This window comes from Apostichopus japonicus, chromosome 20, assembly GCF_037975245.1.
Source record: "Apostichopus japonicus isolate 1M-3 chromosome 20, ASM3797524v1, whole genome shotgun sequence".
In the NCBI taxonomy this organism is placed as follows: Eukaryota; Metazoa; Echinodermata; class Holothuroidea; order Aspidochirotida; family Stichopodidae; genus Apostichopus; species Apostichopus japonicus.
In genome coordinates this window covers 8,163,261-8,185,113 of record NC_092580.1, presented here as the reverse complement: position 1 = coordinate 8,185,113, position 21,853 = coordinate 8,163,261, and the positions used below count along the sequence as shown (strand labels likewise).

General features: G+C 36.5%; 1 protein-coding gene across 1 annotated transcript; it reads right to left on the bottom strand.

Annotated features, from left to right (window-relative positions):
* Positions 1 to 66: 66 nt before the first annotated feature.
* LOC139960806 (leucine dehydrogenase-like) lies at positions 67 to 21,551 on the bottom strand. Its single transcript, XM_071959372.1, has 10 exons — positions 20,912 to 21,551; positions 12,169 to 12,275; positions 11,264 to 11,385; positions 9,215 to 9,340; positions 8,321 to 8,413; positions 7,966 to 8,069; positions 7,111 to 7,206; positions 4,331 to 4,474; positions 3,204 to 3,293; positions 67 to 2,320 (listed from the first exon to the last, which is right to left on the bottom strand). Exons 1-10 carry the CDS (start codon positions 21,341 to 21,343, stop codon positions 2,141 to 2,143), a joined length of 1,494 nt encoding a protein of 497 aa, XP_071815473.1. The 5' UTR covers positions 21,344 to 21,551; the 3' UTR covers positions 67 to 2,140.
* Between the last annotated feature and the right edge of the window lie 302 nt (positions 21,552 to 21,853).

Genomic DNA, 21,853 nt, shown 5'->3' with positions numbered 1-21,853 from the left:
GTTAAAAATGTACAAAGTCAATAACATAATGTGAAAATAAAACAGGAAACTTGTAAGACATATACCAGAAAGGCTTCAGCAAAAAACATCCGAATATTTATTCACCTGATATGGGTATAAAGTTATAGATACCGATAATTATAGTTATAAAGTTATAGAATAGAAGTAACATTGAAAAATGAGAACTAAAGATAAAAATCAAATGCTAACTTTAAAGTACTGATATGTATGAATACTGTATGTGTAAACTGTGGAAGACAGTATAATGCTTAAAATTGCAGTAAGATTCACCCTGGATATTTCTTATGTTTATAAACAAATCATTCACAAAATACAAACACATACCATCGTTGGCACACTTTGTAACAAACTGATAATTAGTGATAAAAGAAGACGAAATGATCAACATTTGATTTATGGATATGATAATGAATATAGATTGCTTACATACAGTACTGATATGTTAGGAGTCCTGTCAGAGCAGATTGCAGCCATTCTCACACTCTGTTCTATTCATAGCATTAACAAACAATAAAATTTGCCTCGTTCCCTGTCCACCAAATAAATATGATAAATATCTTACAGCAAAAACCTTACATAAGTCTCCTAGAAATTTATAAAAATACCCATGACAGTTAAAATATGATCTAATTCTCTTTATTCTTTAGAAAACTAAAAGCTTAAAAACAGTAACAATTTTAGACGGCGTTAATGGTGACGTAATGTTCACTAATACTGGAGTTATTTCTCAGTTAAATAAGTTTTTAAAAGCCTCTAAAATGATGAGTATCAGAAGTTTGTTCCATGATCAACAAAAGATTATAAAATGACACTTCACTGGCAGTATTCTATGAAATATTTGCATAATTAAAGTTATTCGAACATTTAACATCCCAGAGTTATTGTGTAATATTATACCAGTGATACTGTAAGGTTCCTTTCCTTGTAGTAAATTGTAAGATGAAAGGAATTGGTATTGCATTCAGTTCACAAAGAAATTAATTGAAACAAAACTTTACTCATCACATGATCACAAACAACACAGAAAATGTGAATAGAATTAAAGACATTAGGTTAGACACTGACATTATTTCTGATAAACACTTGACTTAATGTATGCAATTATGAATTATGGAAGGATAATGATGACTGAGTCCAGAAACACATGTCATTGTTACTTTTGATGTTCAATAATAATAATACACATACTTTGGCAAAAACCAAATTGCACAGATATTATAGTATAAAAACATTTTGCCAATCATTGCAATAAGCTTAAAATACCCGTCAAAAAAATTTTTCTTGTCTAGCATGTTACTGAATGTAAAAATTTCCTATTTGAATCATTAGTTGCTATAAATTTATATTCTTATGGAATCCACTATAATACTTGGATTTGGCTTAAGATAAAATAATATACAGTAACTAACATGAACTATTCAAACCTGATTGTTAAATAATTGAATAAAACTAAAAGCAAGATTGTGATGGATACTTTATGCAAAATAAACAAACTTACCTTTCTTTGAATTTTATCTACATGTAATCAATAAATTTGTTGATGATATTAAAGATAAAAGTTTGGCAACTTAAGAAAGCAAAAGGAGACATCACTTAATAGTGTGTGAAAACCATGATTAAAAAACTTTAAAAATGATATGACATGCTACTTGCTTGACCAGTAAAGCCTCATTTCTATAAAGCCTCATGGTTAAATACTTAGATCTGTTAGATGTGTACATGTCCTAACTAACCCTTAGAGATGTTTCACCTTCCATCAGTTGTTAACTAGATTTAAATTGCATCAGATAGCAGGACATTGATAAGTTAAATATGGTAGAATGGAGTACTGTCTGTGTGTGTGATTGTCAGTGGTAATTTACTTAAATCTACTTAACCTTCTCGAGCAATAAATTATTTCTGATTTTTTTTCAGTTTCCTGTCTCACTGAGGAGACAACTTTAGCCACAAAACTCGACTGGTAAAAACAATACCCAAACCTTACTTTGAAGTAAATAAGTCTAATTAGGAAGAATCATACAGCTTGATCTACTGAACTTAAACAAAGCATTAATATGCATGCATATTGTGATTGGTCTGATTGTTCGTATACAAATCAAACCTGGTTCATTAATATTCATTAACGTTCTTGAAGATGCCATTTTGCGTTGACCAATGATTCAATGATCTCTTTGCTTCTGTTTGGCCAAATTGGATGTAACTGTAAGCTGAGCTCATCTGCGATCCGATTGGCTGCTTCATGCGTGCTGATCCCATCCTTGTCTGCCTTTGCTATTGTAGCTTTGGTCATTAAAAACACCTAGAATAAAATTAATACAGGTCAGTGTCTGCTGTCAGTAGCATCTATAGACAAAGCAACACGCTAGAAATGAAAGTGGAGGCAGTCAAACCAAAACTACGTAAGAGTTTTAATTGCACAAACCATATCTGACAATACTAGATATGAAAGCATACCCATCACATGATGACATACCCATCACTGTTATCATTTTAAGCAGGTATCTGACCCAGCAAGTTTACAGATGTGTATCTATTAAATCCTGATGATTCAACGTACAGTGCAATCACATTACTGCTGGCAGACTTCTGAACTGCTTAAATAAAAGGGAAACGACTTAGTAGTAGTAGTAAGCTGAGTCTCGTCTATATGACATGCTCAGTGATTGACCTCCGCCACGTATCACGATCTTGCGCAAGGTTTATTGCTTCCTCGAAATTGTTAATAATAACGTCCATAAATTGCGACTTTACTTTCCAAGCAAGGTAGTCACAGGCCTTCCTATTGGTTTAGCAGTATGTCTCAGTGCTTCTCTTAAAGCAACCTTTGCTGGAGCGTCCTCCTGGAGTCTTGCTACATGACCGAAAAATCTCAATCTTCTATCTTTCTAGGGAAACTTCTTTTTAATGCATTTAAGTATATTCCCTTCTTGTATTTTAAATGTTTATCTTTATGTGCAATTTTTTTGTTTGTATGCAGTTGAAGATTGATATCTTGCCGAATAAAATCAAATCAAATCAAATCAAATCAAAACGACTTGCTTGGCATTAAAGTTGAATTTTTCCTGGACTATGTGCATAGCAGAATGATTGAAGCCAAAATGAAGGGGACTGTTGTCTTAACTTGTGAAGAAGGGAGTAGCAGGGAAAATGAAATATTGAAACTTCAAAATTGAAATACTCACAGAGTTCTCCCAATCTCGTCCAAAGTGTCTTTCAATGGCAGGGTCACTTGTAAGCCGTCCGTAGGTTTCATTAGCACAGTTAACGATTCCCTAGTAGAGAAAGAAATACTGCTATGTTTATTACTGATCACATCATGAGAAAAATATGACAAAAACATTTATATTACAGCATAAATATGTATATAATATCAGCAAAATCAAGAAACTCTAAAACTGTCATCAAACTTTCCACTATATTAGAAAAATAGTACTCAGTTCCACCATGCCCACATTTATCTTCTTGTAATGGCCTTACTTATCATTATTTATCCAAATAGTTAATATTATGTAACCTAGTAAAAGTTTAATTTTACTTAACAAATGTACATTAGCTTCTCTTACAATTTGGTTTAAAGCAATAGTCAAAAACATCAAGAATGTTTGAAACACTGATGCACTGGTTTTACAGCAGAATATGCTGTGAAAATGGCAGATAGAACACATATTTTGCAACCTGTAAAAAACATTTTTCCTATTTGAAGGGAACTTCTTTTGGGTTGATAAATTCAGTTTAGGAAATAGGTGTCGTTGGGACACAAGTTCTTCAAGAGGTAAAAGTTCATATTATAATCTTTGCTGTTGATGTCTCCTTTGGTGTACTGGAATGCTTGCGCAGTTGTCAATCTGCTCTAAACTTTGAGGGTCTCATCAAAATGCAATTACCCTCTAACAAGTACTTTCTCATGCCATGAATGATTTATACATTATAAAGAGCACTAAGTATCTTGTCTCATTTGCCATGGTGATAATTTCACCTTCTCTGCTATTGCCAATGGCCTGCATCACAATTGACCAAAGAGTCTCCCATATATAACATGCTAACAGGTTGTGGTCTTCAACAATACGCAGTCATTGAAAGTCAACTTGCTGTGACTGGAATATCCCTTTAACAAACCTTCCAGACCTCTATGTATAAACCTTATCACAAAACTACAAACAGTTGATTGGCAGAATTCTACCGGGTGACTATCATCATTTGTTCGCTTCTATGGAACACACTGTCTGTCACATCAGGCAAAGATATTGTAAACTTTGTTTCTTCATTGAGCACTAGTCAAAATGTAATAAAGAAAAGGGAGAACTTTTACCATTCTGTTAGCTAGAAAGTCTACTACATATGTAATGCCAAGTTTGCTAAGGAGTTCACTATCTGCGGGACATCCTAGCTGGTTATTGGCCGCACCGCAAACAATCTTTGCCTTAATCCCTGGTATTGTAGATGGATTCAAAATCTTTGGGAGAAAAATGTGAAATAATGTTAAGAGAGAGAGTAAGGTAATGTTAAAGGAGAGAAATATGAAGATTTAACGATAGAAAATGTAGTATCACTAACATTACATTTATATGATCTGCACCAGGCTTGGGGCGATTACATCTGAATGTAATCGATTACGATTACGATTACTTGAGAATGTATGATTATGATTACGATTACGGCCTAAAGTTGAAGTAATCGATTACAATTACGATTACATTGTAATGTAATCGTGATTACAATCACGATTACATTGTGGTTACTTGCACAATCCTCTGCATATCTGTTTAATATAACTCTCCGCCGGGAAAAAGGGCAATGAAATAGGGCAAAGGAAGGGCATTCACAGTATATACGGACAAAATTGTGGAAGTATATCTACAATTCCTACCAGGCATTGCACATTTATGCCTTAACACGTTTAAGATGTGTAACCCATAAGTCCAGTAAAAAATACAATTTAAACAGACAAAGAGTAAACAGACAAATACTAAAGTAAAACAAATGAAGATTTTCCTGTTTTCAAATGAGAACAATAGACTGACATAAATAGCAATGTGCTTTCAATAGCTGCTACACCTGAGCCTTGTGGCCCACTGAACATGGCAAATGGAATTATTTATCAAATTTACTAATACTTAAATGAATTTAAAGGGTGTATTTTGTCAGCCTGACTGTTATTGTTTGTTAAGTGTTTAATATACTAATGAAATAATTTTCTATAATCAGCACACCATGTCAACTAATGTCAACCAGTTGTGTATGAAAAAGGATTTTGAACGCTGAGAGGCAGCATTGAACAGAATAATTCAGGTGATAAAAAATCCTTGAATATGGCGATCAAATCCCCAGTACTTCTTAGTATAAGTTTATTGTGCTAGAGAATTCTAGAAGCAGGAACACTTCTTTGGTCACACTAAAAGCCAATAGTAAGAATTAGTTTTAATCATTTCTACTAATTTTGCCCTTCTCATTCAAATTTCACTGTAATCATAAATGTAATACGATTACGATTACTTTGCCCTTGTAATGGATTACGATTACAATTACTTTGCAATTTTCACAAAAGTAATCGATTACGATTACTTCAAAAAATGTAATCGATTGTAATCGATTACGATTACTGATTACGACTACCCCAAGCCTGATCTGCACTTTTTCTTAGTAAAGAAAGTCAAGGTTTCTGCTTGAGACAATTTGCTTTATATGGCTAGATCAGAGAGACTCCTCTCTGTATTTGTCCCTTTGCGATCCTTGATGAAGTCTAAGTAAAGGAAAGGTAATCTCTTTGTCCTGGAAACACCAACATTTTTCCCTCATCAATCAGAGTTTTGCAAAAAATTCACTGCTATTTGTCAGGCATATAGCTGCAATATGTATTCCAACTGTAATATGTAATACCCTTGCCTGGAATGTATCACCAGTATGCTAAGTTACCTACTGTTACTATTTACAAGTCTCTGTATCTGTATTTCACCAGACATATAGGTGCCACTAACTCAGTCAATGGACATATAGGTGCCACTAACTCAGTCAATGGACATATAGGTGCCACTAACTTAGTCAATGGACATGTAGGTGCCACTAACTCAGTCAATGGACATATAGGTGCCACTAACTCAGTCAATGGACATATAGCTGCCATTAACTCAGTCATCGTACATATAGGTGCCACTTACTCAGGCACCAGACATATTGGTTCCAATTGATATATTGGTTCCAATATAGGTGCCACTAACTCAGTCACCGGAAATATAGGTACCACCATTAAACACAGTTACTGAACATGTTGGTGCCATTACCTGTCAATGGACATATAGGTGCCACTAACTCAGTCAATGGACATAAAGACCTGTGCCATTAACTCAGTCATCGTACATATAGGTGCCACTAACTCAGTCACCGGAAATATAGGTGCCACTATTAAACACAGTTACTGAACATGTTGGTGCCATTACCTGTCAATGGACATATAGGTGCCACTAACTCAGTCAATAGACATAAAGACCTGTGCCATTAACTCAGTCATCGTACATATAGGTGCCACTTACTCAGGCACCAGACATATTGGTTCCATTAACTCAGGCACCAGACATATAGGTGCAAGGTGCCACTAACTCGGTCACCGAAATATAGGTGCCATTATCACAGTCACCAGACATATAGGTGCCTTTACCTCAGTCACCGGACATAGGTGCCACTTACCAGACATTGGTGCCATTAACTCAGGCACTGGACATATAGGTGCCACTCACTTGGTCACCGGACAAATAGGTGCCATTAACTCAAGCACCTGTTGTAATATGTCTTACCACAAAGTTGTACTTTTCTACAGCACTGCTTGCTAATATTTCTCCCCTTCCTATACACCCTGTAAATTATTTATATATTTCTACCAAAGATTAAATCAATCTTATGTGATACTATTTATTACCTGAATAACCAGAAAATCAACAGGCTTAGTGATTCCATGTTTTCTATGAGATTGTATGATGTAACACTGTAAACAAGCATTTAATTTGAAATAATGTGATCCTTACACACTCTCACAACATCCCCATACACTAGATTACTTCTTGCAAAGTAAGTTTTTTTTTAAAAAAACAGACTCACATTTCCAAGGGCACACGGTGACAATATATCGCAAGGTGCTGATAGGACGCTGTTATCACCGACATCAACCTTCACTATTTCAACTTTATCACTATCCTGTCACAATAGTAAATGAAAAACAAATATACATATATATACCAGCAGGCAAGGGCGTAGGAACCGGGGGGGCTGGAGGGGCGCCAGCCCCCCCAGTGAAAAACATGGAGGGGCGGAAGTATCATTCCGCCCCCCCCGCTTCGCAAGTCAAAAAACCCCTTTTTCATTTCTAAATGAGAAAAAAATCTCATTTGGAGCACCAAATTGCATCTAAGGCCAGGTGAAAATGCAAAATTATATACAAAATGGAGTGGGTGGGTTGAAGTGTGCTATATTGCACCAAATTGCATCTGAGGCCACCTGGAAATGCAAAAAAAATACAAAGGGGAGGGGTACACCCCCTCCCCTTAAACCCCTCCCCCAGGCCAGCCATCAGTCTTCAGCCCCCCCACTCAAAAGTACCTTCCTACGCCACTGCCAGCAGGTGTTATGGTTAGGTTGCTTCATTAACATAATATTCCAATTAAATAAAATAAGCTACAGGAACATGAGTCCTAAATGCCAAAGCTCAGCAGAGGTCAAACATACAAGCTCATATCTCAAGAACAAGTAACTTTATACTTACATGTTGTTTCTCTAATCAAAGCAATGAGATGCATTTTTTATAAAACTTAACAATCCAATCTTGATAAAAGGTTTGCCTGACTCAGCGCCGGTGTAAAGTAACCACTTGAAGATGGGGTGAGTGGTTGGGCATTTAGCATCCAGTGATAACCGGGGTTAGCTGCAGGGCCCTCCCATCAATAATTCACTTCTTACCTGTGAAAATTTTTCCTGCATCCTTTTAATTGTATCCACATTGCAATCGGTAATGAAGATCTTCCCTACATCTCTCTGCAGGAGGCCATCTACAATTGTAGTAGCTGAAGAAGAAAACAAAATAGTCACTTGATACAATGATTCCTCAATGCAGTAAAAATCATTGCTAAGTATAATGGATTGAAAAATTGAATTAAATATGTGGACCTTTCCATGATTAAATAACTTAGGTGAGAGATCAACTGGTTGTTCTTTATAAGAAGTCAAGAGTCACATGCAAAGCTGTCACTGGCATTTCAAGTCACAAGGGGGAGAGGTGGGGGAGGGGGAGGGGAATGGTCCAGAGGTTACTCACCAACATTACCAGCTCCTTGTATGGCAATAGATTTGCCTGCCAAGGTACCCATTTGTAGGTGATCTAGTGCCCCCTCCATGGCACATATTACCCCTATAACAAGAAATGAGACACATAAACATTTATTAAATAAAATAATGAAATTAGTGAGAGATTATAGAGAGATTGTGTTTAGCAACCAACCATCAGTTGACTCATTTAAGTGTCTGTTCCAACCCATATGGTCTGTGTAACATATTTTACTGTAAAAGGGTTGTTATTGTGTTTCACAGTTCTTGATCTAAAGACTATAACTGATTCCTTATAATATCCAATTGAACTGATGCTACTGGAGTAATTGTTAGTTTCCTGTAACTGGTGGCAATGTGATTTACTGTAGGTTGTGGATGACTTCTTTTGGTAATATTTCAACTTGTAACATTAAAAAATTACTTTTAAAGTTTATTTATAGGGCCATGTTAATGGTACAGTAGTGCTAGAAACAGAAGAAAAGGACACACATATTACTAGTATACAATATTATTGAACTGTAATATATTTAAAAAAATAACAATATAACTGTTATCATAGTATATCACTGTACCATGTAATACAATATGCAACAATATTATTATGGGCATTTTATATTATTATGATACAATATTACTGTGTGGTATTATGTGAATTGGGTAATACACCATTATATATGTTCATGAGAGAAACCTGCAAGGTTACTCTGGAATTTACCATATATGCAGCAAGGTAAACATGGATCTTGAAGTTTGACAAGCTGCTAGTGTATACTTCCTTAGCAACAATGTGCAAAAGACTTTTTATTTCACAAAGACTACTAGTGGCAACACAGCATTATCGCAAGAGGTGGATATGTGTGAACATTCTATGAAGAGAAAGTACCTTTTCCTGTGGCTACTGAAGGGTTTCCTGAGCCGCCTCTTGTCTCTGATATACAGGTGGTGTATCTAGTGAATGTATTCACATCATCCAGGTCATTGACATTGAGGCCAACATCCTCAGCAGCAACTGACAAAATTAGGAACGAATGAGAACAAAACAACATCAGTTTACCACCAGATAGACAGCGTAGTTTAGTAGACGAGAGAAGACCAGTGGGGAGGTGAGGTAGAAGAGTAAACAGCCTAGCAGATACAACAAATGATGAGGGATGGAGAAGTATACTAATGGGAGCAACACTGTTAATCATGTTTTAATTAAGTAATTGTGGATGGTGTTATTGTGTCCCAGTGATAGAATGGAGCCACCTCCACCTTACATGTATGTACTGTGCAAACTATGGTGAGGTTCACCGTTGATCAATCAGTTTGTAATACATGTTAACTTCAGGAAACTTAATTACTGGTGCTGCTAATTACAGCTGAGAACCAGCACTTTTGTTATCAGGCGTTATTGATCTGCAGTCAATCAAGGACGTGTATATTATATGTGATACCAGTATTGTCAGCTCTAACCTCACCCCAATAAATGTGAATTAACCACAAATATAAAATGCAACAGCCTTGCTAATCAATTTGGAAAAGATAGGTAAAATATTGACATCGAAATTGATCTCATCAATAAACCTGGTTAGTTTTAAAGATAAAAAAGCACCGTTGAGGAAAAAATAGTATTTTGCAGCAAGGTTTTTCTACAGTGGGCAAGGCATTTATCTCTTCACAAATGTCATGTGAAATCATAATGGATGACAGATGGAAAGCTGAAGTATGACCATCATACTGCACGCTTGTTTATGATTTTTAACAAATTATTTCATGTTGGTTTGTTCAGAAAATATATACTTATACACTGCAATTATTGACCCTGTTTGCCGACTAAAAGATATTAAGTTCTCTATGCATCAGATTTAACTGTTACACACCGGTCCTACAATCAATTGAAATGTCTTCATATAAAAGAAATTTGATGAATGCAATATTATAAAATTCATTAGCCCTTAGTTACGACTGAACTACACCGATACAACTGGACTGAAAAATGCATAAATTCAACAAATAAAAAATTTACTTTTAATGAAACCAATTCAGTGACATATCATATAAGTTTGACAAATTTAATCAACTTTATGATATAGCAAGTACAATCAGTTCCTGTACATGAGATACTTATGTTTGTTAAATTCAAACAATACTCTCAGATCATATTAATTATACTTTGAATGCTTACGTCTGAGTACAGGGAACATGCTAGTACATATGGTAGTCTGTATGGTGACAGACTTACAATTACAAATGTAACTAATTACAAACTGACCAGTAAGCTTTCACACTGACAATATACTGTACATATTGAGCTTATATCTCTGAATTAATGCATGGCCAGTGTGACCTTTGAAGTATCCAGAATGCAGGACAAGAATGACATATCTATGACATAGGGCCCACAGTACTTCATGTGTAAACTTATTGATTGCTTTCACAGATGTTTGGTCTCCCTTGAGTCCCATACTTTGACCACCCCACCCCACACCCTCACCCACCCCCTCAATTAATTATTACTGTCTACAGCACAGGTACGTGTGTGCACCATTTTCATTTAATATCTCAAAAGGATGTCAAATATTCTCAAATGGAATACCAAGTTAATATACATTTGGAAGTACTGTACTTTCAGCCGAACAAAAATAGTTTTTAAAGAGGCATATCGTCCATGCAGGACTGCCATGTCAGTTCAGTTCTTAAATACTTAGGGGCATATGGTCCATGCAGGACTGCCATGTCAGTTCAGTTCTTAAATACTTAGAGGCATATGGTCCATGCAGGACTGCCATGTCAGTTCAGTTCTTAAATACTTAGGGGCATATGGTCCATGCAGGACTGCCATGTAAGTTCATTTCTTAATACTTAGAGGCATATCGTCCACGCAGGACTGCCATGTCAGTTCAGTTTTTAGATATTTTGGTATGGTTAGTAAGGAAAGAAATTACGTTACCATAGCAACCATTTAATGACGACAGAAATTCCCCATAATCATGGAACATGGCTGTTCTAAACTCTGCATCTTTGTGGCGTTCTCCCTCTGGCATCTGCACCACACCTTTACCTCCACCAGCCCTAGAAATGGAAAATCATTAGATATGAACACAAAAGGAAGATTCTCATGCATTGTTTAAGTTAAATCAAAGGTGTTAATTGATCCCTACTTGATTACAGTGTTAACTCATTCTCCATTAACTTGCTAATTTCAGCAAAATGAAGGTAAAATCATTATATAACATAATTTAGGTATTAATTTTGACATTTTACATAACTCTTTGCTATTATTTTGCCGAAGATTTTACTGTATATTGGACCTTGTAATGCTTGTTCTGGTCATAGAAGAGACTAGTTCCATGAATTCTATGTTAACATTCTAAGGTTCTGTGTACAAAAACTGCTGCAAAGATTTCGCAAGTCACACAATGCTGTGCAGCATGTGCATACAGACAGTGGCGGAGCTAGGGGTATTGGTCAGGATGGGCAAGAATGGTCTGTAGGGGCGCTTTCGTCACTATCTAAGCCAAGCGCCACCACTGGTTGGCGCGAAGCGTACAAAAAAAAATTGAGTAAAGATACTCCCTAGATCGCCAGAAATGACCCTTTCCGGGCCTGGCTAATTTGCAGATAAACCAAGAATAAATAGGTGTCATCGCCAAATTACACCAACAAAATTTGACAAATGTCAATTAGTAGATGAGAGCGCAATAAAAAAGTCAATAATCTAGAATAAGTAAAAAGTGGTGAAAGAGCTGAAAAGGGCGCCAGCAGTCCATCTGAGTCCGTCAGGGGGGGGCATCTGCCCCCCCTGACTGTATGGAGGCTCCGCCACTGCATACAGACTTATTCCTTCTAACATACCACAAGCCTGCAAGAGCAGATTTTAATCCCATTCCTTGGGCCAGTCGGAGTCCATCTCTCAAAAAGTCTTCCATTCGTTCATAGTTCCACAAACGTACTCCTCCACACTGTAGAATCAATAATAAGGGAATATTATTTAACATGTGTATGCAATAGCATCACCATAAACCGAAATGAAATATAGTTTCAGCTAAATATGTTAAGTACAATGCAAAAGCACCACTATTAAGACTTAATGATAGTTTAAAAAAAAAGGTGAAATTATTATACAATGCCATATTAAAAGGAAATCTATACAGTACCACCATGCACTCAATAGGAATGTGAACATGTAACAGTCATATTAAGATACACCTCATCCCAAAAAAAAAATCCCCTATTTACCACAAAATTTTCAAACTTATCATTCATGCAGAGCCCATTTTCAGAAAATATACATGTTTACAACCAACATAAAACTTCAACCACGTTTAGGATGCCAGAAAAGGTGTTAACTGTAAAAGTCCTCGTATATACTGTACATAACCACATTACTGTGTATTTATCAGGCTGCTAAAGAAAATGCATGGATCCACTCTTATGCAGCTATGAAAGCCATTCACTCAGAAGTATATGCATTCACAGAAGTATGCATTGCTTCATAATCAATACAATTCAGTTGGCATGGCTTCATTGTACTTATTAAATAATTCATCCTTTTTATTGAGTTGTGATGAATGAAACTTGTACAGCTCAGCTATTGGCAGGATTTGGGTTTTGCTATAACTAGCAGTGGTATCATTTGCTAATTGTACTGTAGTAGCTGGTACAGCACACAAGCAAGCCTTACTGTGGTTCAAAGCAAGGCAGTACATGAAATGTGCATATAACAATATTACTGTATATACAGGCAGTTGACTGATGGAAAATAACAGATTATTGATGAAAGAACAATTTTATTACACGAGATAATGGTTTGCTATGTGACCTCAAATTTTAAATGGACACATGCATCCCTGCTTTGCGTTTGTATCCCAGGATGACTAGAAATCCAGCACTGTGTAAACATAGCATGCTCCGATTGGGTTATTACAGAAAGAGACTGCACCTTAATAATTAGCATATTAATTCTAATTGGTTGGTTGAACAGATGCTCATCAATGTCTAAGGAGATGCATTAGCTCATATAGATGAGAGAAGCCCATGTAAATAATATACCCAATACCACTCATCAAGCAGGTTAAAACCATCGTTGGAAGAATGCAGGAATGCTATAAATATTAAATACAATAATAACCTGGATGTGATTCCATCAGGTCAGAATTTAAGCGAAGTTACCATTTTTCACCAACATCACACTGTGCATTTTATTTAATTGGTTGGTAAATTGAATTTGGAACACTTTTTGAAAGGAAACCATTTTACAGAATTGGAGGCGGCTGCGTCTTTCGGCACAAGTCATCCCTTTACTACAGATATAAGTTCTGCGAATTCTAGCCACCGTCCACTAATTAGTATGGAGCAACAATAGAAAATCAACAACCTGAAGGAGAATAGCATAAAAATAATTGATTGCTCTTTTAACGCTATTGATGTGATAAATGCTATTTCAAGTGACGTCGGAAGGATGAACATCATCGGATGTGTTTAAGTTTCTGGGCAATAGATTGTCACACTTAAAAACGTGACGGATGCCGAATTGTTACAGGAGTCGGGTTTACATATTGGGAAAGAAGATTGCGTCATGATGGGTGTAACGAAACATATATTGATTGTAAGTTTATTCAACGTCCCTGTCTTTATTGATGATTCTGAACTAACCGACAAATTAAGGCTGCAAAATTCGATCTGAATTCTACAATGACTTTCCCAACATCCAAAACGGGACACGATTTGTGCGGCTTGAATTACCATGCAAGGTAAAAAGTCTACCATATGCTGTTGTAATTGGAGGCATTCATATAAGACTCAAACACAATGGCCAAAGTAGGGTTTGCAACAATTGCTTGGGAGAGGATCATCTAATGAGAAACTGCCCAAACTATAGATGTAAACAATGTGATGAGCTGGGACACTCCGAATCAAGATGCCCAACAATAGAGTGCTTTAACTCTCATCGCTTTGGCCAAAAAAGCTTCAACAGCACTGAATATGAAGAAGATTACAAGCAAGAGACCATGGAGGATCAGCAACACAATGAGACATCAAGAGAATCTGATCAAGGGAACAATGATGAGGTTCAAAAACAACCTGACCTTAAAGGAGACACCAGAAAAGACAGTCAAGTGACAGATCAGGCCACTGAATCGAACTTAGACACAGGCGAAAGTGAAACTTCGATCGACACGGGCACAGAAAGCGAAGATTTACCAAAGCAAAGACATAGTGAAAATAGCAATAACAAACAGACCAAACCAACAGATAAATAAAATAAAACGCAGAAGAAAAACCTACTTACAACATCAAATTCCCAACCCACGAGAACTCGATCCTCGGCAACAGAAAACACAAAGAATGAAGAGAGCAGCTTCAACCGATGAAGTCTACACTATACCGAAGAAGTTAACCAGTCAACAAAAGAAAACCACACAACCAGCGATCGAGAAAAACTACAATTTCCGCACTAAGGAGAAAGGACAGACAGGAACTACTAATAAAGGAGGCCATAGAAACTAACTGAAATTATAACTAATGGGCTCAATTCATTAAAGTTAAAATGGCAATCAAACTTTACTGTATACTAGGCATTATGCTTTTTAACACTAATTCCACGGAAGACATGAGCGAAAATAATGTATCTTGTAAGTACTATGACATCTATTCTTTTAATAACTCACCATCCCATAAGTGCATATCATTACTACATCACAATAGTCAAAGTCTAAAGAAACACTTTTCCGATAATGCTACTTTTATCTCTTTGTTAAATCAAGATTTTTCCATAATTGGTTTTACTGAAACCTGGTTTACGAATATCTCCTCTTATTAAGATTGACAATTACACAGTAATTGAACAGCATCGTAATGAAAGAAGCCTGGGTGGTGGTGTTTGCCTTTTCAAAAATAATGACTTTAATTTTAAACACTGTACAGATTTGTCTATTTTAAACAATTCTATCAAAGCTATATTCATTGAAACGAGTACACCTAGTAATGAAAAACTTTGTTGGTTGTGTATACAGACCTCCCAACAGTTCGAATGATGATTTCAATTTAAATATGCAGCTTATCCTTAGCACCATCGCTAATGACCACTGCAGTACTGTACCTATATTATGGGAGATTTTAATATTGATTTATCTAAAGCAAGCATATCTACTGACTTTATTAACCTTATTTATTCGAGCGGGTTTAATCCACGATAACTAAACCTACTCGGGTTTAGACCGGCAGCCCAGTGCACTTTGATCAAACGAACGAGGTACCAATATCTGAGTATTGGAACGTTTGTGGAAAAACCCAGTATATCCAAAAGTGGATGTCTGCCGTGGTCGCTCTGCTGCATGTGGCCCCTGGGGCCGGTTAAAGGGGCCCAAAAATGCATCTGATCAAACGAACGAGGTACCACTTGAAACCAATGTCAACTTAATGCATGAATGCCACATAGTACTGAATGGCCCATGCCAGACAAATTTTCTGCTGCAAAGGGCCCGCCAGACGCCCAAGAAGGGCCCATAAAAAATGCATCTGATCAAACGAACGAGGTACCACTTGAAACCAATGTCAACTTAATGCATGAATGCCACAAAGTACTGAATGGCCCATGCCAGACAAATTTTCTGCTGCTAAGGGCCCGCCAGACGCCCCCAAATATGGCCCAAATGCCCATTATCGTAGCATTGACCCAGATTAAATATGCAAGGTACCACTCAAAACCGGTTTGGAATGTTCGGGTTGATCTTACAGACTATGGAAATCATCATGCCAGACAAATTTTCTGCTACAAAGGGCCCGCCAGACGCCCCAAAAGGGCCCATAAAAATGCATTTGATCAAACGAACGAGGTACCACTTGAAACCAATGTCAACCTAATGCATGAATGCCACAAAGTACTGAATGGCCCATGCCAGACAAATTTTCTGCTGCTAAGGGCCCGCCAGACGCCCCCAAATATGGCACAAATGCCCATTAGCGTAGCATTGACCCAGATTAAATATGCAAGGTACCACTCAAAACCGGTTTGGAATGCTCGGGTTGATCTTACAGACTATGGAAATCATCATGCCAGACAAATTTTTTGCTACAAAGGGCCCACCAGACGCCCCAAAAGGGCCCATAAAAATGCATTTGATCAAACGAACTAGGTACCACTTGAAACCAATGTAAACCTAATGCATGAATGCCACAAAGTACTGAATGGCCTATGCCAGACAAATTTTCTACTGCTAAGGGCCCGCCAGACGCCCCCAAATATGGCCCAAAATGCCCATTATCGTAGCATTGACCCAGATTAAATATGCAAGGTACCACTCAAAACCGGTTTGGAACCACACAAAAACAATATTAAATGCAAAGGTACTTTCCACAGAGTAAAGAACTGCCAATGCAAGACAAATTTTCTTCTGCATAGGTCCCACCAGATAGAAAGAAAAGGTGGCCCAATGTGGCCCTATATATGGGTCTAAAGAATTGGATATATGTGCCTTGTTACATGACATTTCAAGCTCATGATTATATTGTTTCCAGCATAAATTGGAGTTACTGTACACAAGACCAGTGTTTTATCCTATTTAGCTATTCGCTGCTCTAAGCAAAATAAAGATAACACTTTCACCTAAGCCTCTAAATATTTTGGCATTTGCTGGCCTGGGCAAAAATTACAGTTCCCCACATTATAATTCTAACACTCTGAGGAAGAGTCTTGCCTGGCTTGGATCCACAGAACTACAGTTGGAAGAGCAAGAATGGGTGCTACAGCCCTGACTGGTTTGAGGGACCGGCTCTCCTAGATCATCTATTCCAAGAGGGGGAACTGAGCGAAGATTTTCAAAGTAGCCGACCAGACGTGGCTTCCGAGTTTGATGCCGATGATTCAAGTACTGAACCATCTTGGAGTGATGACTCCGACAATGAAACATAGATTTGAGCTTCCATTGTCTTTTTAGGATCAAGTTCATGGGAATACTCAATTTTCATAAACTTACTAATGATTCTTTTGAGATCTGTCTGAATGGCAAATGCAGTGTCTTTTTAGAATGCACATACTCCAGTGTTTAATCACTGTCAAGAGACATGAATTCTCAGTTCTTATACTTCGAACCTAACATGTGTCATGTTCAGAGTAATCACATAGTGATCTTTTGTTACTATCTTTGCCAATTATGATTTTAGTACATTTTAAACTAGCAAGATGACTTTCTTGAAAGGTAAAAGATTCCTTCATATATGAAAACAAAAACCCTCATCTAGCATTCATATTTCTGAAAAAAAGATGCCACATCTATTTGTTGGACTTGTTACAAGCTATTCGAATTGAATTAGTGTAATGATGGAAGTTCTAAAAGACCAAGATGGAGTAATATACGCCAATTACTCATTTTATATTTTGTATCAAGGAATGGAGTCATACGTGGTGATATCAGTATTTGTTTGTTCAATCTTAGCATTTTAAGTCCTTTAAAGAGTGTACCTAGCATAAAGGTACATATACATTTCTATGCTTCAATTATGTATCTTTTAAAAACCATATTGGACAGTTTCAACCCAAACCTTTATCGTTAAGTACACGTTATAAAGCATTTTCACCATTGTTTGATAATTGTTTCTTTGTCTGAGCTTAAGAAACAAAACAATCTCTTTTGTTTGACTACATGTATGTCTTAAGATGACACTTAAGCGTTCTTTCTCAAGATTTTAAACTTTGTAGATTTACAATTAACGTAAACACAACATCGCTCATACAGTCTTATTTGCCGATGACACCAATCTTTCCTTTCACTCGAAGAACGTAAATTCACTCCAAAGTACTGTCTCTTGTGAACTGGATAAGTTCTGTGATTGGTTCGCAGCAAACATTAATATTGATAAGACTAAGTATATTGTTTTTAGTAGACTAGTAGTAAAAGAGCATTTCGTTGGGATAAGGATATTACGGTAAAATAATTAAATGTGTAACTGAAACTAAGTTTCTTGGTATTAACATTGATAGCAAACTTTCAATAACCATATTTCGTCAGTATGTAACACTGTAGCAAAAAATACTGGTATATTATCTAAACTGAAATATTTCCTCCCACAGCATGTCCTTAGAATGCTTTATCAAACATTAGTTCTGCCACACCTATCCTACTGTACAACTATTTGGTCTGGTACATACAATGTTAACACTGACTGCATAATATTCTTCAAAAGAGGGCTATACGTCACATTGCTAATGCCCCACCACTTGAACATACTAGTGGAATATTCAAGTTCCTAAATTTATTAAAACTTGGTGATATTATAACAGTCAATGTTGCTACCTTTGCTTACCAAGCATGGAATGGATTATTGCCAGTCACTTTTAATGACTTAATACTGTATGTAGTAACAGGGTCTCACATAACCATCACACAACACAAGCCGACATTGCTCATTGCAATTTTTACCATAGCAACATAGGGAAATTCGGTCTTCGTAACAGAGCAATACAAATTTGGAATGATCTATCAAAAAATTTGAAGTCTATAACTTCAAAACTCACATTCACCAGACATTTGAAAAAGGAACTTATTAACTCGTACTAGTATTATATAATCTTTTCACATATCCATCTCAGCATCATTAGGATATTATTACTGTACAGGTATATTGAATCCTTACGTATATTCTGTATTATATGTATTTGTACATTTTTCTTTTCTTTTCTCCCAGGGAGTCTCCTACCTTGTTAAGTTTTTTTAAGACTTTATACTGTAGGAGACTTCCTTTCCCATTGTACAAAATTGGCGATAAAACAAATAAATGAATTAAATTCAGACTGCATGTCCTATCCTTATATTTAGAATGTATACATTGTGTTTTTCAATCCTGTCCAGGTTTGCTTAGAACTCATTAAAACTGTCAGCTTCTGCACAACTTTTCACTGTTGTTACTCATGATTTTATCTCTTTTCTTGGGAAGGAAATGACCTTTGCAATAGAGTACATACACAGTCCACAAAGTAGAACTTACACACTCATGTCATCACTGAAATGACCAATCCTGAACACCTCATCTTAATTCAAATCTTTATCCAATTAAATCCTTCCATCATTTAATGTCAAACCAGATAAGCATCTAGCTGTTCATATCAATTTTGATATTTACCTCTAATATGTAATGTCATATTTCTGATATGAATATTGCAGTGTCTCTGATCACATATATCAACCAGAAATGTATAGAGAATGTTATTTCCTCTTCCAACATTGACTCAGCAAGCTTCTGTTCTATAATCTATAATACTAACCAAACATAATCCATTTTCCATCTAATGGTTCAGGTCAAAAGTCCTGCATAAAATCCTGCAGGATTATATGCAGTATCCTGCAGGATTTATGCCAAGATTTGGCCACATCCTGCATGATTATGAAGGATTCCTGTACATGCATCATGGAATCCTGCATTCATATGAAGGATTCTTGTACGTTTGGAAGGAATCCTGTTCCATACAGGAATCCTATAGGATTCCTGCAGGACTTTATTGTATGGGGCATCCACATCATGAGATACAGTACCAACCTCCCAACCTACGTTCCATCTATTCTTGTTCACAAGGCACTGCATCTATTGGTATTGTTAACTTTCACCTGGGTAGTTAGGGTTTAAGACATGCAGTTGAGGTTCTAAGGCAAGTGTTTAAGTGAGTGTTTATATTTAATCAGAGTTGTCTGCCTTCTGTTGGTATGAAGAAGCACATTCTCTTTGGGATAATGAGAAGAGAAATTAACTGTAAGTTGTGTGAATTTATTATTCAACTTTTTCTCCAGAATATTAGTTTTGTTGTCTATTATGTTGCTCCCTGAATATATAAAGCTGTTGATTTGCTTATTCCAGCAATATTTCAGAAAGTTCTATATTTATATTTGAGATTTTTGCATGGGCAGGAATGGGCTGCACATTAATTACTAACAGCCCTTTGATCCAACCAAGTAGGCCATATATATACCAATATGGCCCAACATGGCAATCTGCACCAGTGTTTGTGCCAGGCTACTCCTTACACTTTTTCATTTTTTGATGTCAATAAATAAAGATTAAACTTTGACTTCTATATTTTGAGAATCAAATGCAAACCTGTATGAAAAATGCCAAATGCATAGATTCCCTACTGTACATGTGTTTTTGTTAAAGAGAATGTATCAAAAAGCAGTGGAAGCAACAACACCACATCAGTACTGTAGGAGCACCCTACTCCCATTTATAAATGGAATAATCTCAATCTCCCAAAGTAAGATGACACTGTAAATGTAACATAGAACACCTTGGTCACATCATTCTATGTAAGATATAGGGTAAATTATAACTAAACTTGATAACGCACATTGATTTTTTATTTGATCAATGAACACACAATTAACTAACCTAGCACTTGTACAAACTTTTGCATGCATACATAGCCTTTAGGTCCAAGTGTGATCAATTTTATTGATGCAATAACACATCACCAAGAACGTTTGTATTCAGTCCTACAACTATAAATTGTATGTAGTAACCCCCACAGGCCAGTGTACATACGTTTTCTTTTATTGTGGTAGGCCTAAACTTTTTTAGGCCTAGCAAGACTAAATATATCAATACTCACTGCTTGTCCGCGATTCGATCGCCAGATAAAAGCGCCAAGTAGTGCATTTGTTCGTTTACCAACTTCAAGAAATATGCCTTCGTGGTCATTGTAATCTCTGTCCCCTTTCCCAAATATCGACCCGAATTGGGCGAAATCTGGGTGACTGCAACTCACTGTACGTTCTTTTGGACTTGTTACCCAGTAGACACGATTTATTCCTTTCTCGTTTAAGCGTTTAGCGAAAGCATTTGGTGAAATATCGGGTAATATAAGTTGGGCATCACTTTGTGTTGAACTGGAGTAACTTTTCTGGAGGTAAAGGTTAGGCCAATTGCCTACATTCGTTGTCCCTCCTGAAACTTGTTGACAACCATGAGTTAGATATGATGCAGTAAAGCTTCGTCGAGCGTTTGCAAAGAGACGCGAGTTCAAACGTATTGCATAGGCCATCTTAAACCTGTTATTCGAATCGTAAGTCCTTCTGACAATTTAAAGCAGTTAAACGAATCGTTTTGTTAAGAACGTGGTGACTGGTTTGAATGGGAACAACGAAAAATCTCAAACAAAAGTCCTAAGTTACACGACAGTAACTAATCGGTGCTTCGTTCTGCTTGAGTTTGTATATGCACTGATCACGCTAGGTTTGCAATGTGTACTAAAGTTACACGTTATCGCTGGGTAACAGCTGTCTGCTAAAAGTATTTGGGAACTTTGATTATGCTGAGGGTAACTGCTTCTGAATCTTATAACGTATTATAACTTTCACCCTATTTATGCAGCATTTGAATTATTGAAAGCAATTTTTATTACGTAAATTTTTACAATTAATATTCGTTAAGTATAAACTAAATACATAAATGTTCAATTTTTGTTATAAAGTTTCAAACTATCCAGATTTTATTTAAGTCGATCATGCTTACGAACAACCCTTCGCGGTCTTCACGTTGATTGGTCGAATTG

Bases quoted from the DNA above. Each gene is read 5' to 3' on its own strand.
- LOC139960806 (XM_071959372.1), bottom strand. From the start codon at position 21,343: ATGGCCTATGCAATACGTTTGAACTCGCGTCTCTTTGCAAACGCTCGA. The intron at 8,414-9,214 runs GTACTTTCTCTT...TTCTTGTTATAG, and splicing joins TTCAGTAGCCACAGGAAAAG to GGGTAATATGTGCCATGGAG. The intron at 4,475-7,110 runs GTGAGTCTGTTT...TTTCTCCCAAAG, and splicing joins CACCGTGTGCCCTTGGAAAT to ATTTTGAATCCATCTACAAT.